Source organism: Mizuhopecten yessoensis, unplaced genomic scaffold (genome assembly GCF_002113885.1).
Source record: "Mizuhopecten yessoensis strain PY_sf001 unplaced genomic scaffold, ASM211388v2 scaffold8423, whole genome shotgun sequence".
NCBI classification, from domain to species: Eukaryota; Metazoa; Mollusca; class Bivalvia; order Pectinida; family Pectinidae; genus Mizuhopecten; species Mizuhopecten yessoensis.
Window position 1 is genome coordinate 157,527 of NW_018407540.1, and position 16,664 is coordinate 174,190.

Genomic DNA, 16,664 nt, shown 5'->3' on the forward strand with positions numbered 1-16,664 from the left:
GAGTTGTCATATTTTCTCTGAATTCGTGTTACAGAGGTTCTTATTTAAGACGCTCAGAATCTGTATGAGGGGTTTGTTATAAGGAGTTGTCATATGTTCTCAAAATTCGTATTACAGAAGTTCCTATATAAGATGTCTGTTATAGACCTTCAGTATCCATTTTACAGAGGTTTTATGTGAAAGCTCTCATGACAAACAGACTCCACATAATAGAGCCTCACACAGTTTGTGTTATAGAGGTGTAACTGTATCTAAACTGTCCATCCTGCCAATATTTGTATCATTACTTATAAGTTATATTCTATATTATTTTCATCTAATCCAACATTAACACTGATTGTGATCGACCATTATCAGACTGCCTGATGTTTCCCTTCCATACTAATGCTTTACACTGCTGTTATCATGACACTTATCTCCAATCACAACCAGTACCAAGTCTGTAAATTTTGGTCATGTTTTGTTGTAAAGCCAAATCTTAGCCTTATAGTTATCAATTGTGTGAGATATATAATTTGCCTACATATATGTAACACAAAGCTAATTAGATATATCTTGAAATGGGTTAATTAAAATAATTCAAGGGAGATAAATCTTATACATTCTTAAAAAAAAATAAAAAAAATGGAATGATTCATATTATGTTTTGACTGAAAGCATTGCACTTTTAGTTACCTTGAAGTAACATCAGATATTTTTGTAAATTAAGAAAGTTGTAACTTCAATTTCGTACAAACTCTCCAGTTTGCCTTACATAACAGATAAAGCAATCTCTTTATATCTTGGTGTCATACTGTAATCATCTTCATTATATAGCCCTGGCTTGCCACAACTTACTCTTGCAACAGCTGACAGACTCCAGGTTTGGTTGCTGTTGAGGATTTCACTACATAGGATCGACGTATATCAAGTTTTGCCATCTCTTACACTTACTCTACAAATTTAAGGCTTATCCATGACTTAAGTTTTTATGTGATTTAATTTGCCATAGTTTGACCTGTGTTTAATGTTAAACTATGTTTCAAGTTTTCCATGCACTCTTATTTATTATTTTGTCATGTTTTCCCTATTTAACTTTTAATGTACTTAAAAACACCTATAGAAGTCCTTTATTTAAACAATCAAATTTTGCCATGATATAATTATCATTTTTTCCCCTTTGAACTTTACAAAAAAAATCATATCCTTTTTTTTGCCATGTTTGAAGTTTTCACTTAATTTCGCTAAGTTTACCTTAAGTTTAGCTTTGCCCTGTATTTTAGTCGTGATATGGAGTTAAAGAATGATCCATCAAGCCACACTGGAGGCAGCACAGGGAATGTACACTATAATACATCACCACCAGATGGGTCGTAGCCCCTGGTGTTATGCAACATGCAAATGGTTTCTCCACCAGAGGGCAGTTCAACCAAGAGCAGGTTCTACACCAATAACATCACTGAGTTCACTGTGCCGTACACCAATCACATCAGTGAGTTCACAACAGACTTGTTCTACCCCATTTTAACGTATGATTATTTTTTATCAGTGCTTATCTAAAAATTCACTAATACACCTCCAGGCATTTCAAGTTTGATTTCCATATTTCAAATTATTAATATTCAAATAGTCCTGGAACAAATATTTAGATTAAAATCCAGAAAATTCTGTGACATTTAACTCTGTCAACTTTGCTTGAGGGGCTTCTCACCACTATACTACAGTAGGTATCAAAATAGCTGACTTCCATCACCTACGGGGGTTCCCAACTCATGAATAAACCAGTTTATTATCACGACCTGTTAACTAGGTAGCACACATAGGATTCAGTCTGTGTAGGACTACTAACATTTCATTCACAGTATATCCTATTTCTGAACTACAGTGATACGTAAGTTCTATTGACAATGATCTGTGATTCATGCTATGAAATTGGGAGACAACCATTTTTGTTTTCAACTGCGATGTTTATATTTGTGACAAATTATCACAATGTCAAAACCACATCAAATCTTCTATAATCTGGAAACCTGAATAAAGCAAACCTCATTTAAATTCTAGAAACCTGCATGTACCTGATTTTTTTATGATATGGAAATATGCATTGCGTGGATGCTTTATAATCTGAAAACCTATATAAACAGGTTCTTGTATAATCTAGAAACTGAATAGAGTAGGTCTTGTAACCTACATAAATAACATATTTGATAACATGGAACCTGTGTAAACAATGAAAACCTGTATAAACAAGATCTTTCATGATAAGGAACCCTGCATAAACCAGAGATTCTATAATCTAGAAACCAGCATAAGCCAGACCTTTGTAACCTCAAAACCTTCCATGTAAATTAACCCTTTCGCCACTGTAGACCATAATGGACTTATACATATCAATGCATGGCAGAGTCTACTTAAGTTACATAGGGGTGAAANGGACCATAATGGACTTATACATATCAATGCATGGCAGAGTCTACTAAAGTTACATAGGGGTGAAAGGTTTAAACAGATGAAATTTGAAACCCTGTATAATCAGTTCAGATAGTATTGGTAATAAAATTGTTTGGTTAAGACGGGTTTGTCATTCCTGATTTTAAAACACTACCCGCATTAGACTGTTGTCACTCATCTCCCTATTTATTGTGTTCTAGTGTTGCCAACAGACAATTAACTACCACGTCATAATTATCCGGTTTCATAATTGTGTAATTAAACATAGGAAGGCAGAACCCTAATTGAGTGGTAGTAACGTTATTCAAATCATGATAACCCAATTTGTATTGTTTCATGGCAAAAATCTGTTTCATTTGGAGTATAAAATCAAAACTACCAGCAATTGCTTCCCAAAGCTGTTAATGCTATTTAATAGTTCATATTGAACAACTAATTATACTGAATGCATCAGAAATTGTCGCTGTAATCCTCTCCAAAGATATATAGTCCCGATTACACGACGCATGCACCTCCCCGATGGGATTATTCCGATCGCGTGCATCTGAGATTAAAATTCCATTTGCAGACACAAATGTTGAGAACTCTCCTACCGAGCTGCCTTGATTGTGATTGGCTATCTGAGGTTTGAATTAGATCATGCTTGACTTGGTTCTATAATTAGACCTTCTGTCCGCATTAATTATTTACGAAGTTCACCATAAACAATGTACAAAGGTGCCTCTCATGCCGGCGCAAAGGGACAGATTTTTTTATCATCACAAAAAACTGTCTGACATTGGAGCAGGTGAGACAATGGAGCCCCATTGATTAATGGCCGTCACTGTGCACATCTAAAATTGATTTCAAGCATCCATAATAGCCGGTCCCCCTTCACATCAGACTCTAGGTCTTATCTGTTTGGATCAAAAACGTAATCCAAATTTATGATTGATTTAATTTCATGTCGTTATGCTGAATGCAAAATGGCATGCTGACCTTTCTGACACAACTTTTTTTATTTATCTGTGCATTTATGTATTTACCATGTTGTATGACTCTGATAACCTTTGGATTTATCCGATTGACAGTTTCTCATCCATGTTATTTGCTTAAACAAACCCATTATTCTATCGCACACAACATTGTGCATTCAGATCAAAACTTTTGTTTGATTTTCTCCACATAAATGAAGTGTGTGTTTATTTTTAGCTCTAAAGCTGTCGGAGAATTTGAATGATTGTGCATTCTGTGTGGCTGGTGAGGTCAGGGAGGAAATTAACACTCCATGCTGGTGCATTCTGTGTATGACCAGTGAGGTCAGGACGGAAACCGGTCCTCACCTGATAGGAAGCCTTAAGTAAGAGTGAAAGTGAGTCAAGATACTTGACAACCTAACTATTTTCATAAGTACCTCGCTGTAAGTGGACAGGAATTTCCCAATTTCACACCTCCCCTTATGATCAGATCACATACAATGTAGTCCCTCGCCCTTTAAGTTAATTCAACCTTCTTTTCTTACCTGCAGACATGACTTGGAGCAATCGTCATCAAAGTAAGATCAGTCCATTACCTCATCTTGGGTAAAGCCTTATGCGTTACATACTAACTTGCCTTAGAGAATTGAGAATTGAAGTGATGAATAGTTAATGATATTGTTTGCTATGAAAGTCTTACTCAGACTGGAACTTTTTAGCAACCAGTTCAGAAATTAAGCACTGGCCTTTCTAATATATCCTAGTACTACTGCTTTGGTACCCTCTAAGACCTTCTACCAATAGGCACTGTTCCCTAGGGGGCCTTTTGGACTGGACTTTCTACTACAGTATAGCCTTGTAATAGCCTCTAGGATCTTCTAGTTCTGGTTTTTTGTTGATACTCACTAGAGTCTTTTAGTACTGTTTTTATACCCTCTAGAACCTTCTAGTTCTGGTTTTTCAACACTCTCTCAGACCTTTTAGTACTGTTTTTATACCCTCTAGAACCTTCTAGTTTTGGTTTTTCGATACTCTCAAGGATATTTTAGTACTGTTTCTATACCCTCTAGAACCTTCTGGTACTTCCTTTTCAATGCCTTCTTGTCGCTTCTATTCTAGCACTAGCCTTTCGTTATTCTCTAGGATTTTCTAGCACAAGCTGTTAGGTTCTAAATCCTTCAGAGACTCTCTAGCATCAGCACTGGTCAATGTCTATCGAAACAGATCTTTAAATACCAGCTTCATATTTTACTTAACTATCTATATCTGAGTTACACTATTTTTTAACCAACTCAACAAGAAATACAAGATGTACCTGAGCCTCCCGCAGCATGTACCACGAAACTTTTATGAAAACAATATATCTATGTATGTACTCTACATGTCCTCCATGTCCAGTGTTAAATCTTTCAGATCACGGTAACAATATTTGGATGAATTTTGAACAAACAATGGCAGAAATTGTGACGTCATAAACAATAGGCCATTGTTAATGATGTCACTATACATAATTTTGAACAAAGATTTTACGAGATTAGTTTGAAACAGAATTCCAGTAACAAAAACAATAGATGCTACGTACAACTGATGTTGTCATTCCTACCCAGTACCTTACTGAAAGTGTTACTGTCCCCCCTGGGAACACCCCATCTTCTCAGAACTGCCCCACTTCATACAAGCAGCTGATCATATTTCTTGGAACCCCGCACATTTCTGTAAGTACCGTAACGTCCCTCTGAGGTTATCATTCCTGTTTTATATCGACTATATACGGAGAAGAATTCGTGATGGGGACTACTGTACATTTCATTTAAATGTCATTGGTTTGATAGAAACCTACACCAAGTCACATGACTGTTATGACTGATTAAAATGTAAGATTGCCATGACAGCTATTTGCTTCAGGAATCTTTTGCAGTGAAAATCGTCTATCTAGTGCATCTTAAATTGATCAGAATAGCTTGTGTACGTCAAACTTTGTACGAGGATGGTGATGATGGGTTTTGTTCCATCACACCGATAATTAATCTCTCAAATTGTTTTCAAGGTAAAAATTCTTTGTAAATAATATATCAAATACACTAATGTATGTAAAAAAAAGGACAAAATCAGCTACTAGATGTATGGACTGAACCATTAGTTTTCAATTTTCATGCCAGCATAAAGTGCAGGAGCTTGCATACATATTCTTTGAACAGCTGAACAGCATGTTTTATTTCATTAATTTGTTTATTTGACAGGAAATTAAAATAATGTAACTAGATAATTAATATCAATCAACAATTGCACATTCATATATATATAACATCTTACACGCAGATAGCGCTCGTGTATAACAACCAGGTTTTATTGTAAGATCTTGCAGGTAATCAATATAGTTCAGACAAAGAAAGAATTCCATAATTTTCATATAGGCAAATGATTTAAATTATTTTGGAATCAAGAAAGAATATTACATAATTTTCATATAGACAAACGATTTAAATCATTTCGGAACCAAGAAAGAATTACATAAATTTATATATCGGGTTTGATGAATATGAAGTACATAATCTATGTGAGAAATTCTTGTAGAATAATGACCCTGTCATACGGATTCAAAAAAGACAATTAATTGTGCAAGATCCATCAAGTAATTAGATATAACACTGATATATCCACGCACAATGAGAGGTCAAGGCCATCTGTATACGGAGGGTTGTTCCCCGGTGTCTGTCCAATTGTCACCCGCGACTGACAATCGTGGAACAAAGCCTGTCAGAGGCCACGGCTTCACACTGTCATACAGATCCATTCACCAGACCTACTCATGCCGTCTAAAGGGTTTCTGATTATGTTTTATGATAATTTAAATTCAATTGCAAATAGTCACAATCAACGCCTCAATCCTAATTATAATTTGTCCGGACGATCCGGCGTATTGCAGCACTGATTTAGTACTTACAGTACGACTCAACAGGCCTTATCCACAAAGACACACACACACAAATGTATTGTTATACACGTGAATAAAGATTTGTAATTTGAAATAAATCAATGCTTTGTATGTGACAGTTGATATCAGGGAAATAAACCTAATTGAAATGTGATCCACTTTAGAAATTGAGATATATTTGAGGTTATATATAGGGACTATATTTCTATTTCTAAGTAATCAATCGGCAAATAGGTTTCTTTGAGGAAACAATTTTACATGTCACCCATTATCTTGTTTTATAGCAAATTCTATAGCGGCCAAGTATTCGTGGAAACATCCAGGTATACTTTTATGCTTTAATCTCAAATATTTCAAAGCTTTTTGAAAAGATTATTCATTTCTAAAACTTTGAATGTAAAAACTTTGAACAGATCAACATTAAATTACTTTTGAAAACAAGAACTAAATTTTGCAGACTATTGTTAGGATTTGTGTGAATGGCCTGCCCCATGTAACGAACACATGAGTACAGCTAAAGTTGACTTTGAAAATAGGTCTCTATTATAAGTCTACAGACACTTGAGTTAGGCTGAAACTGAGTTTGAGATTATGTATCCGAGGAGAGTCTATATGAGATTAAATTTGAGCTCAAATTGAGGGAGAGGACAGCTAAAGTTGAGTTTGAAGTTTTGTTTCTAGGTAAGTCTACGGGCGATTAAATTTGAACTCAAATTGAGGGAGAGGACAGCTAAAGTTGAGTTTGAAGTTACATTTCTAGGTAAGTCTACGGGCGATTATATTTGAGCTCAAATTGAGGGAGAGAACAGCTAAAGTTGAGTTTGAAGTTACATTTCTAGGTAAGTCTACGGGCGATTATATTTGAGCTCAAATTGAGGGAGAGAACAGCTAAAGTTGAGTTTGAAGTTACATATCTAGGTAAGTCTATGGGCGATTAAATTTGAGCTCAAATTGAGGGAGAGAACAGCTAAAGTTGAGTTTGAAGTTTTATATCTAGGTAAGTCTATGGGCGATTAAATTTGAGCTCAAATTTCGGCTGATTCGAAGTGTTGGCAATATTGCGACCAGGTGATTAGCATAATCAGTATATGCAATTTCTATTTGGAGTGGATGGTTCCCTCCCAACACCCAAACACCACTTCACTATAGACACACATAATGACCATAATGTTCTTGTGAGAGACTAATTTTGCAGGCATTTCTGATGGTTTGCTAGAGCTTGCGGAAGTAATGATAACTTGGCTTCGTTATAGCTATCATGGAGTACTACAGACATATACAAGTAATGAAAACCAGTTGTGCTAGCTTGTAAGATCGGCATGGTACATAACTAAGTTGGCCGAGACTTGTGAGCTTCATATACTCCTGACCGAAATAAATACATCTCCGATATTCTTTTATTGACTAGTATCATGTGTCAGTCTTCCATCTATTCGTGATAAGACTTCATAAGCACAAACACTCAATAAATGTGTTCCAATGCCGAACTTGCCAGGTCATGTTGTTTTAAACTTGAAAGAGATTTACTAAAAGACTTGTCTCGATACAAGCTGAGCGGTGATACGGACTGGGTAAACATAAGATGATAGGACTTTCCCTTCACCACATGTTTACCTTGCATAACCTAATGGCTAATTATGATAACTTCCTAGACAAAATACCAGCCAAATTGAAGAATTCTTTTCAAGGGGAGATAACTGTTAAATATCTGGCAAAAAATCTGTTTCATCTAAACATTTTTCATTGTGTAATCACGTAATTACAATTTGATTGTTATGTAACTGGCTGGGATGCTGAAAAGATCACCATTTCAATCTCTACCAATTTTCACATCATATCTCTTCAGAGGTACACTTGTATAATTCACTGGCATATTACTTTTTAAATTGTCGGTAATCTGTCCTAAAATAGCTCTCTCCATTGTAAGTGATCATGATGTGCAACAGCCCGTAATTATCGATGCTATCACTGTTAAGTGTGGTCCTTAGTTAAGAACCAGTTGTAAACATTTCTAACATGAACAGATATCCATATTCGTCAGTCTGAGCACTTAGTTTTTTTATTTTCTTGCCGGAGGTAGACATGCGACACAGATCCTGATGATACTCAATATAGCAAGGGAACTGCTACTTTTGACTGGGAGCAACTGTTTGTAGGAACTTGATTGTAATCCTACCAGACTCAACACCATAACTAGTGGGCCGGACAGATTTACCAGATCACAAAACAAACTCTCTTCCTGGGTCAGACCTACATAGTGTTCTACCCAACCACAGACAACCTCCACCTAAACTAGATATGGTCTTATCAGAGCTAAGTAAACAGTTAACCGACCATATTGTTGGCGGCTTAACACTAGAAAAAGTATTTATAATACAGCTTATTTAGGCCTTGGTGGTCTGGAAAGGTTAGGACTAAGCCTCGACTTTCTGTATGTATAAGTATGTATAACACCAAAAATTTACAGGAAATCTGTTCAAATAGGATAGAAATCTTAAGGAAACATCTTTTCAATTTTAAGTAAGTACTATCAATTAGAGAGATTAGCTATAATATGTGGCTTTTTAAATACGAGTCAATTCGATGGTTTCATGCTTTCTACTTATAGCACAACAGGTGTTAAATGTTGTAAATATCGTAGGGCTAACTTGAGAACACCGAAAACTCTTCTTTTCCCCCTGAATAAGAATCCATGTTGAAGGTTTGAACCTATTCCCGTCTTAACTGAAGCTTCAAAATGTGTTCATAGGCATCTAATTTAAACCTTCAGGATGATTGTTTTTCATTTTAGTTAAGTAGACGATGTTGGAAAAGATTTTTCATTAAAATCAATTAGTACAAGCTGATGACGGCAGTATTCAGCTAGGAAGACTTGCTGGAGTTAATAAACACATTTTTTTTTATTGGCAAAGATGGAAAAAATTGTTCTTAAGTTTTAGAGCGGATCTCATTTGTTTCTCAGAATGTTTACCCTTGAATATTAGGATATTGTGTGCAGCTAAAAAGAGAAATGTTAAATAGTAAAGGGAGGGGGTGAAAATGAAACAAAAGTTTGGATACAAAAACACAAATACAACTGCTAAAATGATTCTGGAAACAAAAAACAAAATTTTGTCCTACCTTTATAGAATCAAAGCAAGCCGTAACACGGCCATTTTGGACTTCGACGTGGGGCGGAGGGTGTGCGAACTTGCACTCATTTTCAGTTCGCGAACATTTGTTGCGCTGATATTCCCGGCAGACTTCTAGAGTGAGCCACCTCGAGTCCTTCACAGCAGATGACAGATTCAGCATTGTGTTCACCATGGCCATAACAAACTCAACTAATACATAGAAACTCCGAGATTTTCCCGGAAAAAAAGACGCTCCGTAAATATGAAAGACGTTGGTTGTATTTTGTTTGTTACAAATATTACAAAGTCTTTTTTTAAATATTTCGTAAAAAATATGATCACGAAAAATTCACAAATATTTTTTTCTTGTACTTTCTCATCAATATAATTAACAAGAATATTAAATCTTAAATGAATACAAATATAAACGATTATAACTATATATTAAATGTCCCACACCAGCGTATTTGTATATAAATACGCTAAGTCTCTGGGTAAATATTCGATAACAAAACAACTCTCCTCAGACGCGAGTAATTCCAGGAAACGTAACACGATCTTCAAAAAAATCCAAGAATCAATGGAATTAATATGTCGACACTTGGAAATGTAGAAATGATGGGAAATATAGCAGGCTCCGAAGTTAAATATCGTGAACGAAGCAAGATGGTGTTATGAGGTGTAGTTCTATCTCCCACTGTTTAAGGGAAACCTGCAATGACAAAAAAAGACAACATTTTGAGAAAACAGTCAAGAATAATAAAAAAAACCTTCCAAAAGAAATTTCATCCATGTTATGAATGCTTTTCTAGAAGTTTTAGAAAATCTGAAGACCTTTGATATTAGTGAATGTGATAAATATATCGATCATTTTCCATTTTTAATTGATCAGAATCAAATTGATTTTCCTTAAATTTAAGACTTGGTTCCCAGTAAAATAAAAACCTTCTTCACAAATAAAGCAGGTAGATTTTATTCAACAGTTGATTTCGTATTTTAGAAAAAATCAGTTTTATTAAAACCTTCCAAATGTATGTCATTTTAAGGACAACCGGACCATGCATTGGGACAGTATTTCTTTGTAATTTAATTATTTAGTGAACTTATAGGGCAAACAAAATTAAACTTCAACTTCAAAAAATGTAGTAATGCAACCTATAACAAGAACATTGAAAGTCTGATACAGAAATAACAACTAAATATACAGACATTTCCTTCTATATTGTTAAAAGTCGTCTCTGATACAGAAATAACTAAATATACAGATATTTCCCCATTTTTTGGTAAATATGCCTCTCTGATGAAGAAATTACATCTAAATATTGCACGGTCATATTTCTCCTTGATACAAACTGGAATATCTACACATACAGATATTTCTTTGTGTTTTTTGTGTGTGTCTGTCTGATACAGATACATATCTCGGTATTTCCTCATTTTTCACAATACCTCTCTTTCATACACCAGTTACACATAAATATACCGACATGATCTCTCTATTTTTGTAGATGTCTCTCCGATACAAAAATTACATCTAGATGTACTGATATTTCTTTATTTTTTCATCAACATATATTTGATTTAGTCGGAACATTTATACAAACAGATGGCGCCGCATATTTGATCAATATTGTCTCTCAGATACTGAAATTAAATCTAAACATTATTCAGTTGACTTATTTTTTTGTCAATGCCTCTCCCATACAAACTTATACAATTTAACAAATTTTGTATAGTCTTTTTCCATCTTTTTCCCACATACATACTAAAATATGTATACACTAAAATTCACACTTCTAATCAATTGACAGTCAAAGTCTGGACCTGTTTTACACATTCCATTCTCCAGCTCCAGTATCTGTCCAAAGCAATAGTCACGCCTCCCATACAGGCCAAAGAATGTCTAGCATTTATTTGAGATTTTTTTATTCATGGGATTGAGCTTGGAACAGGACTTTTAACGTAATAAAATGTTAGGCGAAGACTGAAGTGTCTCGCAGACGATCTGCCAGAGGAGGAATTCCTGTCCCAATCCAATCTAGACTTTAGTGGTGTGAGTCGTACCCAGTGGGGAAAACAGCAAAGCCATTTACAAAAACATCAGCACCTTTCCGGGGCTCCCTGTAACACTGTGCCTGGAAGGGTGGGCTCATCAGCACCAGTGATAAGATTAGAAAACCAGGGTTAATTTCTCCCCATAGTGTGAACAAGTGAATCTTATTTCCTAAGTACGGTCTGACACAACACAGATCTCCTGTACTTGTTCCAGCCCAACAGTAATCCTTTCACGATCATGGACTTTATATTCACCATGAGAAATGAGTGATTTGTCTTCCTTGCATATTTGAAATACACGGCACTTAGACATACATATACAAATATGTATATCTGTAGGTGTCCTCTCTTCTTCTTATCAATTTGTAGTTTATGATAATTTCCACACAACGTAATCCAACAAGAAATATTGAAAAGTCCAAAATTGTAAAGGAATTATATGTAATTAATGAAATTTAACTATAGATGATCATTAAATTATCCATGAGCTTTTATAATAAAAAACATACACAAACTCTCACCTTAAATCATTGCGGAAGGATTTGAACTTAACAAACACGCAATTCCTGATCAAATTTGGTTTTCAAACCATATTGAGAGAAATCAAAATGAAATGAAAATTCACCTCCAGTACATTTCTGAAGCAGACTCTGGGACCGGTGTGAGATATATCCTCCAATGGTCTCCGACTTAGCACTATGATATCCCTCGACAAATGCATATGCTTAAACACTCCACAATTAAACTTACTTCATGGCAGCGCAAGCATTGCATGTGTTGGCTATAGGCAAGAGCGTAGATATAATGGCCGTGGGGAAGGCACCGTCACCACCAACAGTAGAAAGTTTTTTCCCTTACATACTTATATCGCTATAGCCAGGCTAGAAATGAGAGGGGGGCAGGCCAAAGAATGTCTAATACTTGGCCTCCTACTGGCATAGTTTCGGCAATAAGCAGCCTGTTTTTGTCATTTCTACTTTCTTCACCAGCAAGCATTTATCAGATAAGAAGTGAAATCGACCCCCAGCCTTCCTTTTCATCTGTCAAGATTCTGCAGTAAAACACTGGATATATAAGCAGTCCTTGATTGAATAAGACAGTGCTACAGACACAGACCTTTCTAAGCTTACAATCTCCGCACAAACATTCATATCCACATACTCTTCACCCCCATAATTTTAATGAGACAAGCAAATGTTTGCAGGAAGCATAGAGGCGGAGGGGGAGGGGGGAGAAGAGAAGGGGAGTGATAGAAAGTGAGAAGGAAGGATAGTGAGTAAGGAATTAGCTAGTAGGGACCCTCAACCCCACTCCTCAGGGAGGGGGCTGTAGTTGGGAGGGGATTTAGTAGGAAGGTGGTGGGGAAGAGAAGAAATTTAATTACCTGTGATGTGTGCAGACTGAGTGGACCCTGCCTATAACTAGTGCTATAAGTTCAGTAATTACAATAGTCATGCTAGCGTTAAAGTACACCCAACAATGGACAGGAAATACACCCGTGTCACAGACCAGTAGCCGCTAATATTAGGCCCCTTATATGAATGTCAATATATTTAAATGTTCTGATCACGAAAAAAAATCTTTAAAAGTCATTGAAGTTTTATTATTGAAAATGAAACATTTGGCCACTAATTCAACGGCTATTTATTCTCTCAATAGGGAAAGACCATAACCAAGCAGCCTGGTACCCTACAGCAATTTGTGTATCCATGTTCACATTATACAACTTAATCCCCTTCTGTGGTAATGTTGTTCTCACTTTCGACCAAGTTTTGTAATAAAGATATCATTGATTGCCTAGACTTAGACAAACAACAGTAGTATCTGATTTTATGAAAAGATATTGTTTAAAAGTATCGAGATAGATGCCTTTTATCTTAAAACACATATACTTTATCATTTATTATTTTAGCAGTTCCATTCCAAGTTATCTCCCCTAAAGGCAATCTTCAACTCTGATTTGCTGAGCAAATATAGCTGTGTGCAGTGGCGATTAGCTTGGAGACCCTCGACCACTACACCAACACAACATAATCAATCATTCAGCTTAAAAAGTGCAAATCAAATCTTCATGAGATTTCCCTGTCAATCTTGTAGCCAAACACGAAAACATCCTGCTTGTTGCTTAAATAAAGACTTCGAAAGATTGTTAAGAAAATGGCTGACACTATACACATGTCTATCTGTCTACCTTTTTAGTGTTTACCTGTGTGATATATTAACAAGACAGGTAGGACTAGCCAAACAACTTGTTAATTTACAGTAAACATTTTCTGCAACCCTACTTACGCAAATAAAGTGGGGGAAAAAAAAGCTAAGCACTAAACGTGATCTTGCATAAGATTATAGAACGGTCTTATAAATGTGTCTTGTGACCGAGGAGTACTTAAGTGTAGACAACCGCAGGATCCTAGCAGGGCACACAACAACAGTCTGCCTGTCTACACACTCTCCTCAACCTAGCAGATTGTTCTCACTTTCCTCGCTCTCCTCGGGGCTCTGTACTGTGAAGGTGGGACAAACAGACAGACACATACCCTGGGGCAGACACACAGACAGACATGACTCACACCACCCGTGAGCGGGAAACTATTGAGGTAGGACAATGAACGAAGATGACAATCCCGAAAAAAATATGCACAAAGATTTCATTTGCATAATCATGTAGAAAACCTGATCCTAACAGACCTGTTTTTTAATCATCTCTTAACGGAATGATGTAACATTCAATGGGAAGGATCGCAGTAAATATGGTCGGAGCAGACAAGTAAAAAATAAGTGAATTCATTTAAAAAAAAATATGAAAATGTCTTCTGCCCTTGTGTAGCCTTTGGTTCTGGGAATAATTATAGCCATGCATGCCAATCAAATCCCTAAAGATGAATTTTCAATTTCAGAATTTGAATATGTGCCCGCTTGCATCATGAATTTTCAGAATTTGAATGTAGCATGTATAATGGGCAGTATCAGATCAGCTAGAGTGTATTTCTGGATACAGTTTTTATATACAGTGTTGATTTATGCACAGACACCGTTTTCCATTCAATAAAAGTGTTTATGCTAATTTTTTACTTGTTTTTTTCTCTCCAAAAATTTAAATAAAGATTTCTAAATAAATCTCCTTCATCATGCTGGCATTAAGATAATCTAATAAGTTAATTCTTTATTTCACAACTCATGAGAAGTCCAAAATATGATCTCTTAGACACGTGGTCTCTTGATACAGGTTCAGTTCACAATGAAATCACTAACAATGGGGAACATTAAAAGTGGTCTTTTACCACAGGTGGTTGTTCAATAAAGGTGATTGCATGAGCGGGTAGGTATGTATATAAATCCATAAAATACAACTAAAATGCTGGGCCTTGACTTTTTTGACATACGCAACATATTTATATGTCAGTGAAACAAATTTAAACTTGACATTTTTAAGACAACACCCAAAGCACAAAAATAAAAGGTCCCGTTACTTAATTTTGTATTTTAGTTTGTCGACCCTAAATTCCCACAGTGACATGTGTTTTGTGTGTATTGTGGGTTATACCACTGCCTGGTAACGGAGGGAGGACAACATTGTGGGTGATACCACTGCCTGGTAACGGAGGAAGGACAACATTGTGGGTGATACCACTGCCTGGTAACGGAGGGACGACAACATTGTGGGTGATACCACTGCCTGGTAACGGAGGGAGGACAACATTGTGGGTGAAACCACTGCCTGGTAATGGAGGGAGGACAACATTGTGGGTGATACCACTGCCTTTGTAACGGAGGGAGGACAACATTGTGGGTGATACCACTGCCTTTGTAACAGAGGGAGGACAACATTGTGGGTGATACCACTGCCTTTGTAACAGAGGGAGGACAACATTGTGGGTGATACCACTGCCTGGTAACGGAGGGAGGACAACATCTGGAAAGTTTGACACTTCCACTCCCATAAATGTGTTGTCTATCAACCTGCAGTATAGTTTCACATGTAAATTCCATGCCTGACAGTCACTTTAAAATTACAACTTTTTGCAAAAGACTTGTTAGATTTTTTAAAACTTTATTCCTTGGAAAAAACCTTTCAGATTTAATCTTCTGAATCTGATTCCTTCTCAACTCCAAAAAAGACTTTATACTTTGAAATAGTTTTCATACTTAAAACTTAAACTATACACCAAAATTAAAAATATTCATAAAAATCTAAAACAAGTATCAGAGTTAAGTTGACTATTGATATTCTGTATGCCTATAGCCCCGCCCAAAATTTACTTGACAAACTCTCCCATATATTTGTCCTGACAAACAAATCCCACTCACAAACAGCCAGATGAATTTACCCCGCCAAAAAAATCCCTCCACTAACGAAAACTCTGCTAAATTTGCGCCACAAAAAAAATGCACGATCAATTTGTATCTGTTTGGCAGCCAATCTGAGGCACTTTATTTTCTTGAAAGCTTTCTTCCTTACAAAAGTTTAAAACCCTGAGATAAGACCGTCAAAACATATTCATTAGGATAAACCATTTATCAAGAGAAAGCACTGCACAAATGGTTGCATGTTGCTATGCTTCATGGAAAACATAAATCTTCAGAGGTAACTGTACATGAAATGAACAGCTGATGCAGGCGGTAAGCCCACTACATAATATCGTAATCACCCCTAAAGTGGGTCTAAAGGCTTCCTTAGCGACAGGATCTCATCCTTTGTATGTAGTCGATTAGATATTCCTGACCACAGAGGGACAGGCTTCTGTGAGTACAAAAGAGTTTCCGACGCCACCGACCAGGACACAATGGCTACATATGAACAACAGGGGAAGTGCTGACAGGGTACACTGACACACACATAAAGTGATGACAAAATACAGCCAAAGAGAACTGGTTTAAAAGTGTGATACCTGTTACCAGTTAATGGTGTCCTCATGCTTTCATATTAGGTGTGATAAAAAGGGTAAGAGGATGCAGGGGGTTGGGGGTAGGTGATGGAAGAGTGGAATAGAGGATTGGAAGGCAGTAGGAGGACGGGGTGAGATATGGGGTAGGGGGAGAAGTGAGGGAGAAAGAGAGGGGAGGAAGGAACAGCTAGAAAGAGGGTAGAAATACAGAAATGAGAAGAGGGAAGAGATCGTGTAGAAGTGTAGAAGGATGGTGGGGAATGGGGTTGGGGTGGGGGATGGGAGGATG

At 36.4% G+C, this 16,664-nt stretch overlaps 1 protein-coding gene across 27 annotated transcripts in view; it reads right to left on the reverse strand.

Moving 5' to 3' along the window:
- LOC110455928 (muscleblind-like protein 1) overlaps positions 1 to 16,664 on the reverse strand; it is a 272,691-nt gene that overhangs the window by 96,983 nt on the left and 159,044 nt on the right. For 24 of the 27 annotated variants that reach the window (XM_021506368.1, XM_021506393.1, XM_021506392.1 and 21 more), the window contains one exon: positions 9,442 to 10,146. In XM_021506368.1, coding sequence (XP_021362043.1) covers positions 9,442 to 9,633 — 192 coding nt within the window. In that variant the 5' untranslated portion in view covers positions 9,634 to 10,146. The other 3 variants (XM_021506373.1, XM_021506372.1, XM_021506374.1) reach the window with 3 other exon arrangements.